The 16,209-nt window shown below is 62.6% G+C and overlaps 1 protein-coding gene across 2 annotated transcripts in view; it reads right to left on the bottom strand.

The window, feature by feature from the left end:
- The window catches only part of KIAA1671 (KIAA1671 ortholog), a 160,170-nt gene that overhangs the window by 90,753 nt on the left and 53,208 nt on the right, over positions 1-16,209 (bottom strand). For both annotated transcript variants that reach the window (XM_055146823.1, XM_055146822.1), the window contains exons 4-5: positions 9,057-11,609; positions 1,677-1,763 (exon numbers count right to left, since the gene is read on the bottom strand). In XM_055146823.1, the coding sequence (XP_055002798.1) occupies positions 1,677-1,763; positions 9,057-11,609 (2,640 nt within the window). The remainder of the gene's footprint in view (positions 1-1,676; positions 1,764-9,056; positions 11,610-16,209) is intronic.

Genomic DNA, 16,209 nt, shown 5'->3' with positions numbered 1-16,209 from the left:
GGTGGGCTGCCAGGAGGGGGCGCCTCTCCCCCAGACCCCCATAAAAGCCGGGGAAACTGCCCCGTGGGGTGGGGGAGTGGCCGATGCGGCCAGGTGACATCTCCAGGCGCCCCAGGGCCCCGCACCCCGCCCCTGTGTCATACAGGCTGTGACAGCCCCCGTCCTGGGCCAGTGCGTGTCCTCCCTGGAGCCCCGGCCCCGGCCTTCAGAACCCGAAGGCGCCCCCCCCCCCACCGGCCAGTCCGTCCGTCCAAACCTGCTCACAAACGCAGCCCAGATAAACCCCCCCAGGAGAGCGGCACGGCGGCTGGGGGGCTCACCGGGCGCGCGGCCGACCCGGGTTCGATGATCCCCGGCACTGGCCCAGGAGGGACGGACCCCTGAGCACAGAGCCAGGAGGAAGCATCTGCGCACAGCTGGGTGTGGCCCCCAAACGAAGAGCACAGACCTGTCGGGAGCCAGACAGACAGACAGACACCTCCGAGCAGTTACAGGCCCGAGTGCGGCCAACCGGGTGAGGGGCCCAGGGGTCGCCCGGGTCCGAGCCCCCTCCAGGGTCAGGCTGAGCATCTCGGCGCAGGGACACACTGCAGAGGGAGGGAGCGCCAGGAGGGAGAGCTCCGGAAACAGTGCTCCCACTCTCCCACTCTCTCCTCCCTCTGTCTCTGTCTCTGTCTCTCACACACACACCCCGAGCCACGCACCCGCACACCAGCCGAGCTGCCCCCTGCGACGGGGAAGGGCAGGCGGGTCTCGTCCAGGGCACGTCCAGCAGAGAAACTGGGCAGGCCCCGAACGTGGCCGAGTCCGGGGCGTGGGGTGGGGGCGGGGGGGCTGCCAGGGGTCGCGGAGCTGCCGGGGGCAGGCGGGGTCCGGTCCCTGCTCCCCATTTCCCAGCCCGCCTCAGGGGCCAGGAGGGGGCTCAGCAGACCCCGGGAGCCAGGGAAGTAACGTCGGTTCGAGGACGACAGCGGGAAGGGAGGGGGGTCCCTGGACGCCACTCTCCTACTCTCGGGGTCATCGGGTTGAAAGGGGATGGGAAAGGCCCCCACCAACACACACACACACACACACACACACACACACACACACACACACACACACACACACACCAGGGGTCAGAGCTCGCCCTCTGACGCCGGAAGGCAGTATCGACGCGGGTAGCCATATTTCCCTGGGGCGTCTGGGGGCTGTGACCCCATTCCCGTGGGACCCCCAGCAGAGCCCCGCACTAGTGCTGTGAGGAGGCTGCCGCCCGTAGCCCCATTCTACAGACGCGGAAACTGAGGCCCCAGGCACGTGTGCATGGGAGGCAGGATCTGCATCCAGCTTGGGGGGGCGGGAGAGGTGGGGTTCAGAACCTCCTCGCCCGGCCACCCCCAGCCGTCCCCCACGACCCGGCCAGGCCCCTGCATACCACCTTCCCCCATCCTTCCCGAGCCCAGAATCCCGGGCCCGCAGCTCAGGAACACGCGGGACCACGGGGCAACGGGTCAAGCAGGCAGATAAGAGAATCGCCTGGGGACTCGCGAACCCAGGGCTCCACGCCCAGGATTTCCGGATCTGCTGTGGCGAGAAATCGGGAAGCCAGTTTCCCCAGCCACGCCGCCGAGCACTGTCCAGCGAGCACCCTCCGGTGGGGCCGCTTCTCCCGCCCCTGGGGCCCTGGCACTCACCACCAAAGGCCCGCTCCTCTTGTCCCGGCAGAAACTGTGGCTCCTCCGGGGGCTCGTGGTCACGGGGGACGCCTGCCGGGGCCGCGCCTGGCACAGGGGACACAGCAGAGGGGACAGGGTCAGGCTCGCCTGTCGCACAACCCGCGTCCACTCGGCGCCGAAGGGTAGGACCCGCAAGGCAGGGGGGCGGGTCTGCGTGCCGCCCTGCCCCTCGCGGGGAGAGTGTCCCCGCCCCTCCGGGCCTGGACGGGGGGGGGGGGGGGGGGGGGGTAGGGGGGAAGCCCACGCCAGCCCCAACCCACCCGCCAGCTTCCCGGGGGCCTGCGCGGGGAACGGCGCCCAGAGACTGGGGTGGGGGCAGGGCGGGGGGAGCAGGCTGGCGTCTGGTGACTCCTTGTGATATGGCCCCTGCATGCCCGTGCGGGCAGACCCCCGGGGGCTCTGCTGAGTCTGGACCCCTCATTAGGGGGCGGGGGGCCGCCAACCGGGCAGGAAAGCCATCGGCGGGGGCCGGGGGCCGGAAGGGCAGTGTGACCTTCCCGTGGTGATGGTACTGGGGCACTCGCAGCAGACCAGGAGGCCCAGGCCAGGCAGGGGTGAGGGGGGGGCACCAGCGCCCACCAGTGTGGGGGGGGGTTGGAGTAGGGGGGGCGGGGCGGGCTGGTCCCAGACATGCAGACTCCTTGGTCCCACCTGGTCCCCTGACCTCGGAGACGCAGCCGCCACGGCCCTGCAGGGTCCCCCGGGTCCCTCACGAGCGCCCGCGGTGCCCCTCCCGGCTCCCCCCTCTCAGACGGGACCCCAGAGCAGACTGGTCCTGGGCCAGCCAGAACCACAGCACCACCGGGAGGCCTCTTGCCTTGCAGGCAGCAGACCCGGGTTCGATCCCCGGCATCCCACAGGGTCCCCCGAGCACCGCCAGGAGTGACTCCTGAGTGCAGAGCCGGGGGAAGCCCTGAGCAGCGCCGGGTGTGACCCCAAACCCAAAACCCAAACCCACAAACCAAAGGCGACCCACCTCTGGGGGCCCGTCTGCTAGGTCGTCGCTCTGGGGCCTGGGGTCAGGGGTCAGGGGTCACTCCCTAACACCCCAGGGACACAAGGGGCATTCCCTGGCCCTCAGGCCCTCGCAGCTCATCCTGGGTCTCACATACCCCAAAGGAGTCCGGGGGGGGCCTTCCTGGGGCTGTGCCCGCGGGGACTCCCCCCAGCCCCCGTCCCTCCACCCGCCGCCACGCTGCGCCTCTCTCCCTCCCACACCTTCAGGGCTCACATCCGGTGCCAAAACCAACTCAAAATAGATCAGAGACCAAAATGTACCAGCTAAAAGGAGCCGCCAAGGAGAAAATAGAGGCCAGTCTGTCTCCTCATGACCCGGGCCAGGCCAGGCCGGCACTTCCCCGCCCCCAAGGCCCCCGCCATGGAAGGGAAGGTGGGGGCCGTCCAGACGCCCCACGCCTGCCTCTGACCCCGCAGCATGGAGGGGGACCGGGCCTGACAGTCACGCAGGGACGAAGGCACTGGCCCGGCACACAGCAGACCTCAGCCCTGCACACAGTCCCACACACACTGCCAGGAGCGACCCCGAGCACAGAACCAGGAGTAAGTCCCGAGCTTCAAATCTGCACATACACACACGCACTCACGCACACGTACACATACGTATGCACACACACACACAGACATGCACACATGCACACACACAGACATGCACACACATGCATGCACACACAGACGCGCACACATGCACACACGCACACACACATACAGCTTTTTTTTTTTTTTTGCTTTTTGGGTCACACCCAGCAATGCTCAGGGGTCACTCCTGGCTCTGCACTCAGGAATTACCCCTGGCAGTGCTCAGGGGACCCTATGGGATGCTGGGAATCAAACCTGGGTCAGCCGCGTGCAAGGCAAACGCCCTCCCCGCTGTGCTATCGCTCCAGCCCCACACACACCTTTTTTGTTTAAAAATTTTAAAAAAGGAAAGAGGAGAAGAGACCATCGGACAGTGTGGTCACTCACACACACACACACACACACACACAGAGTGGGGTTAGAGGGGTGCAAAGAGGCACAGAGCAGGAGTCAAATCAACCCATGTCTGAAAAGGCTTTTCTACACAGAACATATCACGCATAACCATAACTCAATTGTTTTTGTTTAAAGGGCAAACAAACCCTTTAGAAAAAAAATGAGCCCGACTCTGATGAAAGTCACCCACTGGCCAACCCGCACGGGAAACGTGTTCCGCAGGAAGCGTGGCCTCGGTGCCGCCCCACCCACCCGGGCGGTTATCACCAGCGATAAGGAGCGTGGGCTGCAGCGGGGAGGCCGGGCCCGCCCTCCGCCGACCGGAAGGGCAGGTGGGGCGGCTGCCCGACACCCCAGACTGGCCGGGCCCTCGGAGACGAGACCCGGCGTTACCATCCCTTGTTCCTGGGCCAAAATAAGAAAAGCAGGTGATACACGGGCGCCTGTGCAGAGACGTGCCCTGGCCGCATTCTCCACCCCGGCCCCCAAGGGAGAACAGTGAGCACCATCCTCTGATGAGGCAGAGACCACGAGGCGAGGGAATATTATTCAGCCGTAAAAAGGTGCGGGTGGGGAGGCAGGACTCGGGGAAGGCGCTTGCCTTGCACACACTTGTGTCAGTCCTTGGCACCACCACAATGGTCCCCCAAGCACCTCCAGGAGTGACCCCGGAGCACAGAGTCAGGAGTCAACCCTGAGCACTGCTGGCTGTGACACCACTGCACCCCCCAACAAGAGAAAGAAGGAAGGAAAGAAAGAAAGAAAGAGAGAAAGAAAGAAAGAAAGAAAGAAAGAAAGAAAGAAAGAAAACAAAGAAACAAAGAGGAAAATAAAGAAACAAAAGAAAGAGAAAAAGAAAGGAAAAAGAGAAAGTAGAGAGAAAGAAAGAGAAAGAGAAAGAATGAAAGAAAGAAAGGAAAAGAAAGAAAAGAGAAAAAGAGAAAAAAGAGAAAGAATGAAAGAAAAAGAGAAAGTAGAGAGAAAGAAAGAGAAAGAATGAAGAAAGGAAAAGAAAGAAAAAAAGAGGGGGCCGGAGCGATAGCACAGCGGGTAGGGCGTTTGCCTTGCACGCGGCCGACCTGGGTTCGATCCCCGGCATCCCATATGGTCCCCCAAGCACCGCCAGGAGTAGTTCCTGAGTGCAAAGCCAGGAGTAACCCCTGAGCATCGCTGGGTGTGACCCAAAAAGCAAAAAAAAAAAGCAAAAAGAAAAAAAGAGAAATGAAAGAAAAAGAGAAAGTAGAGAGAAAAAAGAAGGAAAGAATGAAAGGAAGGTAGAAGGAAGGGAGGAAGAGAGAGGAAGGGGAGGAGGGAGGGAGGAGGGAAGGAAGAAGGGGTGGAAGAAGGAAAGGGAAGAGGCAAGGAGGGAAGGGGGTAGGGAAGGAGGGAAAGGAGGAAGGAAGGAGGGAAGGAAAGAGGGAAGGAAAGAGGGAAGGAAGGAGGAAGCAGGTAAGGAGGGAAGGAGGGAGGGAGGGGCTGACGGACTCCGGCTCACACCACTCAGGCCGGAAGCCCCACCCCATGGGCGCGTGTTGCGTGATGCCGTTCACAGGACCGGAGCTCCCGGCAAACGGAGGCCGACTTGCCGTTGCCTGGGGCTGACGATGCTGCTGGGGGTTCCTGGCAGGCGAGGAAGATGGTCTGAGGTGGAGGGGCCGGGGGATGGCACAGCGGGTGGTTCCCTCGCACACGATCCCTGGCACCCCACAGGAGTGGCACCACCCGGAGTGATTCCTGAGTGCAGAGCCAGGAGGACCCCCTGGGCACTGCTGGGTGTGGCCCCCAAAAACTTAAACTGAGAGGGGCCAGAGAGAGACAGAGCCGCAGGCAGGGCGCCTGCCCGCCCCGTGGCCCACCCAGGTCCGATCCCTGGCACGGCAGATGGTCCACCCGAGCCCAGCCAGGCGTGACCCCGGCACCGAGCCGGGAGTGACCCTTGAGCTCCACCGGGTGTGGCCCCAAACAAGGAAAGCCGTGGAGAATGATCCTAACACGGAGTGCGGTGACAGTCGCAGAAATGAACGGAGCACAGGAAAGCAAATGAAAAAGCTGTGCACGCCGGGCGCCCTATAACAACGTCCTTCGAGGCTGTGAAATATTATGCGGCTTTTTTTTTTTATCGGCAGGGCCCTTGGGCTGGGTGGGGGCCAGCAGTCAGGGGACAGTGGCCAGGGGGCCCAGGGGCCACTTCCTGGCAATTCTTTTTTTTTTTTTTTTGCTTTTTGGGTCACACCTGGCTCTGCACAGGGGTTACTCCTGGCTCATGCACTCAGGAATTACCCCTGGCGGTGCTCAGGGGACCCTATGGGATGCTGGGAATTGAACCTGGGTCGGCCGCGTGCAAGGCAAACGCCCTACCCGCTGTGCTATCGCTCCAGCCCCATTCCTGGCAATTCTCGACCCAGCTGGCCGGCTGGCTCCCGGCTTGGGCTTGGCGGTGCTTGGGAGCATGTCCTGGCGTATGAGGCCACGCTGGGGACTGACCACAGGGGCCCAGTGCGGTGACCGCTGAGCCTCCCCCCGGCCTCTGGGGAGGTCCTGGCGTCCTCCACGCCCCTCCCTGACCAGCCCAGCTGGGTCCAGAGTCTGCACCCAGGAGCGACCACAAACCCAACCCAACCTTCCCCGGTGACACCTGGGGGCCAAGGGGCACACCTTTCTCGGTAGGGAGGACGCTGGGGCCAGGCCTGGGGTTCTCCTCGGTGGGGAGGACATTGGGGCCACACCCAGGGGTGCTCAGAGGCTGCCGCTCCCAGGGCTGTGTCTGGGGTCTGTCTCGTGGCCGGTGCTCGGGGGGCCACGAGGGTGTGTGCAGAGCCTGTCCTCGGTCCTCCCAGCTAGTGGGGACACTTCCCACGCCCTCCGCCAGCCTGGCATCCTCCGGACTCCCGATCTGCTTTCTCTTCCTTCCTGTCTTCATTATTTATTTGCTTATTTTATTCATGGGGGGGTGGGGGTGCACGCCCAGCGGTGCTCGGGGATCACTCCTGGCCAAGCTCCCTGAGTGGGGGGGGGACCGTCGGGGGTGCCGGGGATGGAACCGGGGTCAGCGTCGTGCATGGCCGGCACCCTCCCTGCTGTCCCACCTCTGCCCCTGTTGTATCCGTCTTTTAAAGATCCTGCGTCAGAGGCCTCTGGTTTGGGAAAGAGGAGCGAGCAGGGAGGCAGGCCAAGGCTTTCCGATCCCTCCGTGAGAAAACAGATCCCCTGACAACCGGCTCTCCTGGGCCCCACGGGCCCGGGCAGGCGTCCAGGGCCGCGCCGGGGGCCACCCTCCACGGCACCCCAGCACCCCGCAGCCGGCGGGCCCCGCGCGCGCGGCTGGCAAAGGGAGCCGAGTGTCGCCTTTCCCCGGCCTCCTCCTCACACGTCACCTGGGCGAAAGGAGCGTCTATGGGGCTGGGGGGGATGGGGGGGCCCAGCACACCCCCACCCTGAGCTCCCAGGCCTGGAGGGAAGCCGAGACTCCCGGAAAAGGGTCCCCTCTGCCCACAGCTGCTAAGGAGCGGGCAGGGCGCTGGGACAGGGGCCAGCGTGACCGTGACCGTCAGAGACGCGGGGTCCTGGCAGAGATGGGGCGGGGGGCGGGGGCCAAGCCCCCAATCCAGGGCTGGGGAGTCGGCTTCAAGGGCTGGACCACAGGCGGGGAGTCCCGAGCTCCGTCCCCGGCACCCCGAGGCCCCCTAGCCACGCCGAGAGCAGCCCCTGAGTCGGGAACGGCTCCCGAGCCCACCGAAAGTGGCCCCGGAACAAAGTCCAGCCCCTCCGCCCAGGCGCCCGCCCTTTCCCTCGGACAGGCCTGCGCCTCACTGTCAGGAGCGCAACTTCCACTACAGCCCTTTCTTCTCTTTGGAATAAGCTGTTTGGGGAGGAGGGCCCCACCCAGCAGTGCTCAGAGCTTATTCCTGGCTCGGTGTCCAGGGGTCACTCTCGGTGGTGGTCGGGGGAACGTACGGGGTACCGGGGATCGAACCCAGGCCAGCCACGGGCAAGGCAAGCGCCCTCCCCGCTGCCCTGTTGTGGATCCAGCCCTGCCCTCTCTGAGCGTGACGGGCACCTCCCGCATGCCCCCGATCACGCCGCGCTTCCTCCCAGCTCCAGACCGTCCCCCCACGCCGTGGTCCCGGCAAGAACGACTCCGTAGGGCCCGAAAGCCCAACGCACAGAGCCATCTGCACGCCTCTGTCCCCGCGGCACTCCACGCCAGAGGCAGGACCTGGAGACAAGCCGAGAGCCCGAGCACAGGTGAGCGGATAAAGCAGACGCCGGGCAGCGACGCCCATGGGTGACCGAGCCGCCCTTAGGGAAGAGGAAGTCAAGAAACTTGCTGACCTACGCCAGGACAGACCTGGAGAGCACCGTGCCGAGAGAGATGGGTCAGAGGGCAGGCCTGGAACGATCATGCTCAGTGGTGGGTAAAAAATAAAAAAGAGGGGCTGGAGCGATAGCACAGCGGGTAGGGCGTTTGCCTTGCACGCAGCCGACCGGGGTTCGATTCCCAGCATCCCATATGGTCCCCTGAGCACCGCCAGGGGTGATTCCTGAGTGCAGAGCCAGGAGTAACCCCTGTGCATCACCGGGTGTGACCCAAAAAGACCAAAAAGAAAAAAAACAAACAAGCAATAGTAAGGGACCAGAGAGACAGTACAGCGGGGAGGGCGCTTGCCTTGCGTGCAGCCCACCTGGGCTCCATCTGGCATCCCGTACCTTCCCTCAGCCCCTCCGGGAGTCACCCTGAGCACCCGCAGATGAGTGCTCCCTTCCCATTGCCCTCTGGAGGGGAGGGGGCAACACCACCGACCCAGGACAAACCCTCTGGCGTGGGGTTGCCATGGCAACCTGGGAGCCAAGTCACACACTTGTTCTGGCAACATTTCTAGAATGTTCCCCACTGTACGACAGGCCAGCTGTCGGGTACTAAGGGGGGCACCACCGTGACCCTGCAGAATCCAGCGGGAAGCTCAACGACCGTGTCCCGGTGGGCCCTGTGGGCCGGAGGCTTCTCCCGGGGGGGGGGGCGGGAACCCACTCGGGGTTTGAGACTCTTTCCTCTTTTCAGACGGGCATCACCCAGCGAGCCCGGATTTTCAGGTTCCCCTGATACACCCGGGGCCCACTCGGGGGCACCCAGGTCCACTCACCCAGCTCGTGGGAGGGCGAGGCAGCACGCTGCCCTTTTGGACTAACGCCCGAGGTCCGAGGTGGGCTCTCCACGTGCCCCAAGCCCCACCCTGCCCTAGAGTCTCCCCCAAAGCCTGACCCCCCCGCACCTGGCCCAGGTATATGGGTTTTCAGAACCGCCCCCTGCCCCGACAGACACCCCGTGCCCACGCTGGACAGACTTACCTTCTGGCCGTCCTGCGGTCCCGAGTCCTGCAGGCCGAGCCCCCGCCGGGGCTCCCTAGCGTCCGACGTCTCGGGGGGCAGCGCGGATCTCGCCGGGGGCTGCTCCCACCGCCTCTCCTGGGCGTCCTGCAGCACGGACAGGCCCTCTCGGACTGGGGCCGGGGCACCCCTCTCGGAGTGAGTCCTCTTGACGTCCGGCGGCGAGCGTCCACCCCACAGGGCCAGGCCGCATCCCTCACCGCTGCGGGTGGGCTTCCTGTCGGGGTCCCCCCGGGTGGCGGGGCCCGGCTCCGTGGGGGAGCCGTGGGACTGTGTGCGGTGGTGCCGGCTGGCAAAGGCCCTTTGCTCGTCCTCGGCGGGTCCCGAGACGCCGTTCCTGGGACCCTCTGGGCTGGCAGAGGGCGGCACCATCCAAAGGAGGGCGTTGCTGGGGGGGCTCGGGGCCGCCCCCGGGTAGCTGGCCCGGGCGGGCGTGGAGCGGTGGTTGGTGTCGACAGAGCTGGCTTGTGTCCAGGGGCCCTGGGCTTCCCGGCTGTCCTTCGGGCTCCTCCTGGTCCCTTCCCGGCCGCCTTGCTGGCCGGGCTGGTTGGGGAAGGAGCGGCTGGCGTGGGCGGACGGGCTCGGGGGAGCGTCCCCGGGGCCCCCCCTGGCCGACTGCTTCCGGTACTCCTCCATTAGGGCGTCGATGTCCAGCACGCTGGACCGGTACCCGCCTTTGGCTCTGCCCGGGAGTGTCTCGCTGACCGCCTCGGGCCCCCACGGGGCGAGGTCGCTGGCTTTGGGACTTCTGAAACTGGGGCTTGCCTGGGGGGCGGCCCCCGGGGCAGTCCTGCCCCCACTGTCCTTCCGATCCCTCTGAACACTGGGGCGCTCCTCCCGGCCCCGGAGGGCACCGGCCTCGTCTGCCTCCCTGCGAGGACCCGGACGCGGGTGGACGCTGGGGGGCATCTGGACTCCGGACGGGCTCACCCCGTGGCGCTCTCGGCCCCGGGTCCAGTTTCTACTGCCCTCGGGCTCCGGGGCCTCGTCCCTGTCCACAGACACCGCGGTGGAGGTCAGATGAGGTGACTTTGGAGGCGGGGCGGTTTTTCTAGAAGGTTCCATGGGGCCCCCGGGGGCCTCTGGCTTCGTGCTCTTGGCTAGCTGGGCACTGGGAATCTGGTAAGTGACGGCAAAGAAGGTGGCCCTGGGTTCGGCCGGCGACAAGGGCTTCCCGGGGGCCAGTGCCCGGTCCCGTGGGCTGCCTGGGCTCCCGGCCTCCGTCCTGTGGGCCGCTGGCAGGTCCCTGACAGCAGCCGCGGAGGGGCCCGGCGGCTCCGAGAGCCCCTGCTCCACCTTCCGGCGGGGCTCCGGGGCCAGGAAGCTGAATTCCTCGAACCTGGCGTCGTAGGGCAGAGTGCGCCGTCTCCAGCGGTCCACCCTCTGGTCCGAGGGGCCGGCCTTGCGCATCCTGACCTGGGGCTCGGGGGCCAGGACCCGCTGGGCTTCGCTTCCCTGGGCAGCCCCGGGGCCAGCACCGCTGACGGCGTCCGCTCTCTGGGCAAGCCCCGCGGCGTCCCTGCCCCCGGGAGGAGCCTCGGAGGGGCGCCCCCAGGAGGGACCCCTCTCCCCGAGCCGGAGCAGCCCGGGCCCCCGGCGCCCCTCGAACAGGTCCTCTGAGGTGACACTCGTCCTCACCCGGGGGCTGCCTGGCTCCCCGCAGGGCCTGGGGGCGTCGGCGCCCCTCTCCTGGCCGCCCTCGGCTCCGGCCGACACACCGGCCTGATGCCATGTCGCCCGAGTCCACCTCGGGGACGGGCAGGTGCCTCTCGGTTCTTGGGAGTCAGCCTTTAGTGGGGCGACATCGGGAGCCCCTCGAACTTCCCAGATCAAACTGGCCCTGTGCCTTGACCCCTGGCCCTCTGGCTGACGCTCAGGGTGGCCGGGGGGAGTGTCCAGGAGCCGCTGGCCGCCCTTCGGCCAGTGCCGAGAACCGCTGGCCCGTAGGGTCACGGCCGCGTCCTCGGGGACCCCGGGCACGGCCTGGCTGTGTGGGCGCTCCTCCGGGCGCAGGTGGGGGGCGGGGCCGCAGTTCTGGCCATCGGCGCGCAGAGGGGGTGTCTCGGGGGGACAGGAGTGCTGGGCTCGGGGCTCCCGGGCGGGGGGAGTGCTCCGTGCTGACCGCTCCGCGTCCGGGCCTAGCAGCCACCTGAAGGCCTCTGACCGGGAGGGTCTGTCCTCCGGGGGGTCGTGCCCCAGCCACAAGGCTCTCTCGGGCCTGGGCGCGGGCCTGGGCGCGGAGAGGGGGCCCTCGGCCACCGAGGCTGTGGCCACCGTGTGTCTCTCCACGCGGTGCTCGAAGAGCATGGCGCGCACGGTCTGGAAGCTTCCATCCGCTTCTGGAGTGGCAGCGGCCGGGCCCGGAGCCCCCGCGGAGGAGCCGCCGCCGCCCCCCCGGCCCCTGTCGGGGACTTGGCCGGGCCACTCCGGCAGCCAGAACCTCTCCCCAGAGGCTCCCGGCTTCCACGGGCTTCTCGGGGAGGTCACTGCATCCGGAACACGCCCGACTTCCTTCTGGGGGAGAAAAGAAAAAACACAGCGTGACTGGAAGGACTCAGGGTGGAAGGGAAACACTGGCGGGGGGGGGGGTGGCGGGGGGGTTTGAATTCCCCAGCGGGGGTCACTACCAAGTCAGAGACTGGACAGGGCGGGTTGGAGGGGAGGGCGGACACAGGGGGATGCTGGAGCAAACAAATGCCCAAGACATCGAGTTATACCTGGCATGGTTTTAAAAACACTCATGTAGGGCCGGAGCAATAGCACAGCGGGTAGGGCGTTTGCCTTGCACGAGGCCAACCTGAGTTCGATCCCCGGCATCCCATAGGGTCCCCTGAGCACCGCCAGGAGTGATTCCAGAGTGCAGAGCCAGGAGCCAGGAGTAACCCCTGAGCATCGCTGGGTGTGACCCAAAAAGCAATAAATAAATAAATAAAAATAAAAATAAATAAAAAACACTCCTGTTCTCAGGGGCTGGAGTGACAGCACAGCGGGGAGGGCATTTGCCTTGCACGCAGCTGACCAGGGTTCCATCCCCGGCATCCCATAGGGTCCCCCCACCCCGATCACTGCCAGGAGTCATCCCCGAGCACAGAGCCAGGAGTAAGCCCTGAGCATCACCAGGCGTGGCCCAAGACCAAATGAAAACACAGCTCAATTTCTCTTGTCGGGCCTATTTCCTCCCAGAATTCTTTGTTTGCTGTTTTGTTTCACTGGGGGTGGGGGGGGGCCGCAGAACTCAGCTGGTGGTGCTCAGGGATTACTCTGGGGTCTGTGCTCAGGGGCCTGGATGTGGTGCCAGAGATTGGGCCTGGCCTGGCGGCAGGCAGGGCAAGTGTCCTGCCCGCGCGGCCAGCTCTCAGCCCCCCGCCAGAATTCCTTGTTGCTGGTGTGCACAGGCGGGGGGAGCCGGCTGCTGACCCCTGCTCGGAATGACCAGAGATGCTCATCTGAGGGACACAGGCTCGTGGAGGGAGCCAGACGCCAGAGCACGGGCAAGAGGAGTCAGAGGCCACGGTGGGCACAGTCTCGGTGACCCACCCTCTCAGGACATGCTGATGGGGTGTTGGCTGGGGACAGTCCACTGCACTCAGGGGACCGATCAGGTAGCACTGTAGCACTGTGTCCCGCTGTTCTTCGATGTGCTCGAGCGGGCACCAGGAACATCTCCATTGTGAGACTTGTCGCTGTTTCTGCCATATCGAATACACCATGGGTAACTTGCCAAGCTCTGCCGTGCAGGCAGAATACTTTCGGTAGCTTGCCGGGCTCTCCGAGAGGGGCGGAGGAATCGAACCCGGGTCGGCCGCGTGCAAGGCGAACACCCTACCCACTGTGCTATCACTCCAGTCTATCACCATTCATTATTTTTTTTCTTTTCTTTTTTTCAGTTTTGGGCCACGCCCAGCAGTGTTCAGGGCTTACTCCTGGCTCTGTGCTCATAAATCACTCCTGGTGGTGCTCAGGGAACCATATGGTTCCCGGGGATCAGACCTGGGTCAGCCGTGTGCCAGGCAAGCGTCCTACTCAGTGTACCACGCCTCACGCCCCCTAACATCTTATTTTAATAAAAAGTGGCATGTCAGGGGCTGGAGAGATAGCACAGTGGGTAGGGCCTTGCTGGGTGTCGCCCCAAAACAAACAAACAAAAGAGATGGCATGTGAGTCTGTGGGAACGCACGCGTAGACCAAGCGGGCTGGCATTTCCCCCGGGTGCGAGACGCCGGGAGCTGGAGCAGTCCAAGGCCGGGTGCATAGGTACCCCGGCTGCAGCCAAGGGAGGCTTTATGTTTGGGAACCTCGGAGGGAGACGCACAGCGGGGCCAAGATAGGAATCAAACTATGAGTAAGACAGGTGGGGGGGTGCGGGCGGAGGAAGGAATGAGGAGGGGCGTTATCCTTCCATCTGAGATGCCTCGGCTCTGCTTTATTTTTATCATCAGGCTCATACATTACTTAGACGTTTTCCCATCACTGGGGGGAGAGGAGCTTGGAAATAAACGCACCGGAAGAAGCTACGCGGAACATGTCTAGGGGACCCGTTCACGCCACTCGTTTGTGTATATGCCCCCAAGAACAAAAGCCAGTGCTCGGGGATCTTACTCTTCATAGCCAAAAGGTGGAAGCAAGCCAAATGTCCATCAGTGAATAAACAAAAACGTGGTCTAAATATTTTTTAAGAAGAGAAGAGGAGGAAGAGGAGGAGGAGGAGGAGGAGGAGGAGGAGGAGGAGGAGGAGGAAGAAGAAGAAGAAGAAGAAGAAGAAGAAGAAGAAGAAGAAGAAGAAGAAGAAGAAGAAGAAGAAGAAGAAGAAGAAGAAGAAGAAGAAGAAGAGAAGAAGAAGAAGAAGAAGAAGAAGAAGAAGAAGAAGAAGAAGAAGAAGAAAAGAAGAGAAGGAGGAGAAGGAGAAAGAAAAAAGAGAGAGAGAGAAAGAAAAGAATGAAAGAAAGAGAGAGAGAAAGAAAGAAAGAAAAAGAATGAGAGAAAGAAAGAAAGAAAGAAAAAGAATGAAAGAAAGAAAGAGAGAAAGAGAGAAATTGAGAAAGAAAGAGAGAAAGAAAGAAGACATGATGCGAAGCAAGAGAAGCAGAAGAGGCAGAGAGGCTCCAAGTTTCTGTCCTTGTCCCCCTTGATACAGAATGCAGAGAACAGGGGAGTCCCTAACAGGGGCGGCTTCCTGGTTTCCTGGGATCAAGGCCAGGAAGCGGCTGGGAAGGGGCTCCCTCTTGGGGTGCTGAAAAATGCCGGGACCAAAGAATGGCAGCGGCTGTACGACACTGAGAATACACGTAAGACCACCGAATCGGATACTTTTTGTATGTATGTGTGAGAGAGAGAGTGTATGTACATGCACATGCGTGCACGTATATGTGTGTGTACGTGTTGTACATGTGTGCATGTGTGTGTGTGCGTCCCATGACAAATGCATTCTTTTTAAACAGAACACCCATCCCCAATCCCCCAGCCTGAGGGGTGGGGACCACTCCTAGGGATACCTGGTCCAGGACTGTGGGCCTGACAGCTTGTGGCTTAGCCCAGGAAAAAGGTGCCACTGAGTCCTGGCCGTTGCTGGGACCACATGTGGTGGGAGGTGCCGTGGGGGTCTTTGATGCTAAGAAGCAAACTCAGACCTCAAGCACGCAACCATGTCCTGTCACCCTCTGCGCTCAACAGCCAAAGCAGATGACTTGGGGGGGAATTCTAGGCTTTACACCCAGTGATCACAGGGGCTACTCCTGGCCCAGTGCTCGGAAGACCATGCAGTGCCGGGGATCGAGCCGAGGCCTGCCCTATGCAGAGCGGCCGCTCCAGCCCTTGGAGCCGTTTCCCCGCCCATAATGCATCCTTATTACTGCCAGGAATGAAGCCAGGTTTTACACCGGGGAGGCAGGTACGCTGTCACTGAGCCACGTCCCCAGCCCCTAACCTTGCTGCTCGTATTTGCAAACTACATTAGCAGTGTGGCGGAGATGGCCCAGTCATCAGGGAGGCGTGTCTGGCATGTACTAGCCACGTCCAAGCCACATGGTCCCCTGAGCACCCCTGGACTGGCCACGATGGTCCGAGCAGCGAGAGACCCAAGCGGATTCGGGTCCGAAGGGCCAGCACCGAGCCTGGTTGGCTGAGCCTCACGGCGAGCAGCCTCCCACCAACACACAGTTCTCAGGACGGCGAGAGGGAGGTGCAGAGATAAGATAAGGACAGCGGGAAGGGGTTCACCTTGCAGGTTCCAGCCCTGGCACCTCGGATGTTCCCCCAAGTGCTGCCAGGAGGGCACCGAGCCCAGAGTAAGCCCTGAGCTCCACTGAGCATGGCCCCGAAACACCCCCCCACACAAATAATTAAGTTAAAACATTCTATGTCAACACAATTTAAAACATCACCAAGGGGAGCTGGAGCAATAGTACAGCAGGGAGGGCGTTTGCCTTGCACGTGCTGGGTTTGATTCCCGGCATCCCATAGGGTCCCCTGAGCACTCCGCCAGGAGTGCAGGAGCCAGGAGTAACCCCTGAGCATCGCCGGGTGTGAGCCAAAAAGAAAAAAACAAAAAAACAAAACAAGATCCCTCTCCCCCCAAAAAAAAAAATGTCTATTGTTTGTGAGAGTAACCCCTAAGCATTGCGGAGTGTGACCCAAAAAAGCCCAAAAAAACCACAATAAATAAATAAATAAATAAATAAATAAATAAATAAAGACAAGAAGACAGAGGCCCCTTTGGAGCCTTAGCCACGAATGCTCCATTTACAATAAAACCACCGAAATGATCACCAACAGGTGAAAGAACGGCGGTGGTCTCCCCTCGGCTGTGGAGCACAGCTGTCGATGTCTAATGCAATATGCGCTAGCCCAAAGGTTAATCATCCCAAGGGAAGGAAGTCAAAAATTTGTTTGTTTTGTTTCGGGTCACATCGGCTGTGCTCAGGACTGACTCCTGGCTATGCGTGCAGGGATCATTTCTGGCGGGCTTCAGGGGACTTTAAGGGGCGCTGCCTGTCAAACCCCAGGTTAGGCAGATGCAAGGCAAAAAAAAAATCCCTTAGCCCCTGTCTTATCTCTCCAGCCCCAATAAAGCTGTAAAAGAAAAAAAATATATCTATCCCTCTGCAGAGAGCATCCA

The sequence above is a fragment of the Sorex araneus genome, chromosome 9 (assembly GCF_027595985.1).
Source record: "Sorex araneus isolate mSorAra2 chromosome 9, mSorAra2.pri, whole genome shotgun sequence".
Taxonomy (NCBI): domain Eukaryota; kingdom Metazoa; phylum Chordata; class Mammalia; order Eulipotyphla; family Soricidae; genus Sorex; species Sorex araneus.
Note: the sequence above shows the minus strand (reverse complement) of the source record. Positions and strands in the feature narration are given on the sequence as shown.